At 36.8% G+C, this 4307-nt stretch overlaps 1 protein-coding gene across 2 annotated transcripts; it reads left to right on the top strand.

Moving 5' to 3' along the window:
• Positions 1–925: 925 nt before the first annotated feature.
• On the top strand, positions 926–3922 carry LOC103711536 (transcription factor BHLH094-like). 2 transcript variants are annotated; one of them, XR_604777.4, is made up of 7 exons: positions 926–1371; positions 1739–1951; positions 2029–2163; positions 2287–2358; positions 2931–3198; positions 3273–3378; positions 3625–3922. XR_604777.4 is itself a non-coding variant. In XM_008797713.4 (7 exons), the coding sequence occupies exons 1-7, from the start codon at positions 1159–1161 to the stop codon at positions 3660–3662; spliced, it is 987 nt and encodes a 328-aa protein (XP_008795935.2). In that variant the 5' UTR covers positions 928–1158; the 3' UTR covers positions 3663–3922. The 2 variants fall into 2 exon arrangements, 1 of the variants encoding a protein (XP_008795935.2); XM_008797713.4 differs by having other exon boundaries at positions 928–1371; positions 2931–3140.
• Positions 3923–4307: the final 385 nt, after the last annotated feature.

The following is a 4307-nucleotide window of genomic DNA, read 5'->3' as shown; positions in this document are numbered from 1 at the left end:
ATATTATACAATTTTAAAAATTAAGAAAATCCTGGATGATTAAAGGAGCAGTATTGCAATCCATATCTATATTAATAAAATTTGCATGCAAAATTGTTCTAATTATTAGAAAATTAAGCTTATGAGTGACTCTATAAAATTATGAAAAATGATAATTGTACAAAAATATTGAGAAAAATAATAATAATTTCAGAGATCAATTTGCATTTATACATGAAAAATCAATAATAGAAGCTTTACTTAAACAATTGATATAAAAATATAGAGAAAAAAAAAAGTAGCCTATACATGATCTATATTGACTTAGAAGGAAAGATTATGGCTTTTAGAAAGAAAGATGTACACAAATAATAATTTATAAATATATTTTTGGTTATTATGAACTTGAATTAACAATCAGCACTTATTGATAATAATCAGTAAAAGATACCGTCATATAAGTTTATAGACTATACAATATTTGCCGAGGAAAAGAAAAGAAGGTCTAATGTTCAATTGGACTTGTATGGAAAGAAACTTTAGGGGACATTGTCTTAAAGATTAGTAGCAAAAAAATAATATATAAAATTATTTAGTAAGAATAACGAAAATATGATATCAATTAAGGTTAATGTCCATGAGTCCACACATTTTAGTTACTCCATGCCCCGATTTCGGCAAAATCACAAGTGCAGGTCCCACCTTCCGCCACGTCACCTAGAGGCAGAGTGGTGACCCACACGGTAACCACAGTCCACAGCTCTGGCGGTGGTTTGGATCTCCGGACGCGACCACGTGTCGGTCATGTCACGGTGGACCCCAATTATGGATGATGGGGAGGAGGCTCTCTGATCAATGCTCCCCGGGAGACAGCTGTCATCCTCCCATTCATTATATTCTCTCTCTCTCTCTCTCTCTCTCTCTCTCTCAATTATTTGATCCCTCTTCCCCCTCTCTCTCTCTAAAAAAATATAGACAGGGCTCAGCATTCCTTCTTCCTTGGCCTAGACATAAATATATAAAAAAAAACTAAGTTATTTTTCTTCTTTAATTTGCTTATAGTTCATTAGCTACGAGATAGTGCAGTGGTTTCAAGCTCCTCCTTCCGATCTCTACGTCCTGCATCACCAAAGAGCTGGTCACAATTGGCAACAGCAAGATCAACAGCTGATTCACAACATGTACAACGATGTATGCAATGCTGGAGATCTTGTTCCTCTCCCCACCTCAATGCAATCTCTCCAAAACTCCAATGATCATGACACAAGCGGCATTCATGGCACCAGGCATCCAATTACCAGCATTGCCAATGTTTCAGGGAACGAAACAGGTACCAAGAAATGGGGCAATAATTCGAGGAAGAGAAAGGTCGAGAATAGCTCTAATCAAAAGGTAACATTGAGTATTCCTCTTACCTCTCAGGTTTTCAAGATTTTGTTTCATTAACCTCAAGAACTAATGATATTGTATTTCTTGCATCCAAGTAATCAACACATTTTCCTTCAATGGACATGAAATAAGTACGGAATCAGCATTATGCTTAATTAGAGTAATCTTATTATAATATGAAGGTACTGTAAACTGTAAAATATTTTGTTTTTGAAGCTCTGGCGTTTATTGACATAAGTGAAGATCAGCCCTTATTAGCATGAACTTGAAAAGGAATCCTTCTTTGAAAATTAAAGAAAATTCAATAAGAAGAACTGCTACCACGCATAAATGCAAATTAGAGCATAAATGTGATCTTCCTTGGGAGCAGGTGGAGTGCGGCAACACCATAGAGGATGGAATGAAAGAAGGCACAGAAAGAGGAGGAGGAGGAGGAGCAACAAAAGAGAGCCAGCAAGCGAACAGGAAAAAAGAAACCTCCGGAGACGCCTCAAAGGAGAGCATGAAGCCACCAAAGACTGAGTACATCCACGTTAGAGCGCGTCGAGGCCAGGCCACAGATAGTCATAGCTTGGCCGAGAGAGTAAGTTTGCCTCAATACTTTTGGCTCGCATTCCCCTCCTATCTCTCTGTTTCTTACCCGATTAGTTTGTGGTGTAGGTGAGGAGGGAGAGGATCAGTGAGAGGATGAAGTACTTGCAGGACTTGGTGCCCGGGTGCAAAAAGATCACTGGAAAAGCCTGCATGCTCGATGAGATCATTAACTATGTTCAGTCTCTCCAGAGGCAAGTCGAGGTAGTCTTCCACTTCCCCTGTTCTCTATTGTCCCTTTTTTCTGAAGGAAAAACAAAGAAGAAAAGAAATTAGAGGTTTGAAGAGGTTTTGAATTTTTTTGTTTCTTCTGTGGTTTTGCAACAGTTCTTATCCATGAAGCTCGCTGCAGTGAATCCGAGGCTGGACTTCAACATTGATGACTTCTTCGGTAGAGAGGTGAATTTTTTATCTTCTTTCTAACAGTAAACGTTTGATCTCAGAGCCGTAGCATTGATCCCATAAATTTGGAATCATATCCAGTTCTGTAAGATAAGAGAGAGGAAAAAATAGGGCCTTTGATAGATAGAGAATTTTACCGTTTCATAGTCTCAATTGACGTGCCTATGAAAATAGTTAATACACACACCCTTCTCATTAACATATGGAGACCATGTAAGGTGAGGCCTGTGCATCAGTGAGAGTGTGCAAGTTGATTGTTTTGATAATTTGTTGAATAGTTTAACAGATCTATTTTCAGATCAGTATCTTTTATAAATTTTTTTTATATATTTTTCTTTCTTGCAAAATTTTTTATAAATAGTTTCTATAAACTCTATTTTTTAATAAAGATCGACTGGGTGGCTTTGCCTCCCTCTTCATTAAAAAAAAAAGAAGAAGATAAGTTGTTGTATGAGGTGGTTTTAACGTTTAGCATTTGTTTGATTGCCTCCAAGTCAAATGCATTGAGCTCTATTTGCTGTCATATTCGCCAAAAATTGATTAGATTTACCTTTCCTGATTTGGTACAGATAAATCTAGCTTGCAATCCGGGTGCGATGCCGGTGCTCGACATGTCATCGGAGCGATGGAACTCGTCTTATATTCAGTTCAACTCCTTGGATCGAACAGCTGCTACTTGTGGATTCGACATGGCTATGTGCTCCTCAGATCGAGTCCTCGGTGGAACCATGAGTTCGCCTGCAACCGTGCCCGGCACAATCTTGGATTCGAGTCTCAATGTAATTACTTCTATAACCACGTTCAAGAAATTTATTAAGATCAGATAATGGTGTAAAGGTAGGAGCCACCAATTAATTATTCGTAACATTTTTAGGACATCTCTTTTGATGGTAATTTTAAGGATATTTCAGGTCCATGGATCTTCATCTTCTTCTTGGGACGCTGGCTTGCACAACATCTATGGGGTGGAATTTTATCAAGGGAAGAGGCCTGACTTCCCCTTCCAATCATTGCAAGGTAAAGATACCTCTATCCTATGTGAAGGACATGGAAATATGCACAAAAGAGTAGCACTGGATAGCACAAAATTCATACCTCGACTTCATTCTGCTCCTCACCGTTGATCACCATGGATGGTGATCGATTTTACATGAGATGACACCTTCCAAAATTGATTAACTTGTTTAGCAATAGGTTAACTTAATATCACGCTAGAACTACTCAAAAACTTAATTACATTATTTTTTTATTGAATTTTTGCAGGTGATAACTTGCAAAACAATATCAAGACGGAGATGTGAGCATAGATTACATTAAAATTCCCTGATGGCTAAATATCCCAATTCCAAGCCAGAAAAATCTTTACTAAGTACATATATTATTCACCTCCTGAAAAAAGTACATATGTATTTATACTGTGTGGCAGTAAGAAGAAGAATGCGTACCATACTTATAGCACATTATGTGCGACAAAAGGTTGGAAATTGATCTAATCAAGTATGAAACTACTTTTGTGTTTGCATGTGAAATAAACTTTCAAAGTGATGTTCACAATCTCTCATTTTTTTTTCAGTTTTAAGTTCGAAAAAAAAATCTTATTTCTGTCCAAGATCTATAAAAACCATTTTTTTTGGTGAGATGTATAACAATTCATTTGAAATAATATCAATTTTCAAAATAAAAAACTTGTGATTGTTTTGGCTTATGCCTCCAAAGAAGATGATATCAAGGCGATCTCTTGAAACCCAATTTCGTATGAAAAAATGCTGTTTTTTTTTATGAATATGAATATCTAATGCTAAACATTGAATGATGTATACAAACATTACCGGATAATTTGCATCCACATATTTATCTATTGCTCCATGAGTTCAAGTCAATTGACAAGGATGAGCATTAGCCACCGTCGCCACATGCACCCAACCTTTCACTGTACCTGGTTTGCT

The sequence above is a fragment of the Phoenix dactylifera genome, chromosome 15 (assembly GCF_009389715.1).
Source record: "Phoenix dactylifera cultivar Barhee BC4 chromosome 15, palm_55x_up_171113_PBpolish2nd_filt_p, whole genome shotgun sequence".
In the NCBI taxonomy this organism is placed as follows: Eukaryota; Viridiplantae; Streptophyta; class Magnoliopsida; order Arecales; family Arecaceae; genus Phoenix; species Phoenix dactylifera.
The sequence above is the reverse complement of the archived record's forward strand: the minus strand, read 5'-3'. Positions and strand labels throughout refer to the sequence as shown.

What these genes read in the sequence shown, in the direction of transcription:
- LOC103711536 (XM_008797713.4), top strand. Translation starts at nt 1,159, where the DNA reads ATGTACAACGATGTATGCAATGCTGGAGATCTTGTTCCTCTCCCCACC. An exon ending in AGAATAGCTCTAATCAAAAG is followed by an intron (nt 1,372 to 1,738) that starts GTAACATTGAGT and finishes CCTTGGGAGCAG; the next exon opens with GTGGAGTGCGGCAACACCAT. An exon ending in ATGACTTCTTCGGTAGAGAG is followed by an intron (nt 2,359 to 2,930) that starts GTGAATTTTTTA and finishes GATTTGGTACAG; the next exon opens with ATAAATCTAGCTTGCAATCC.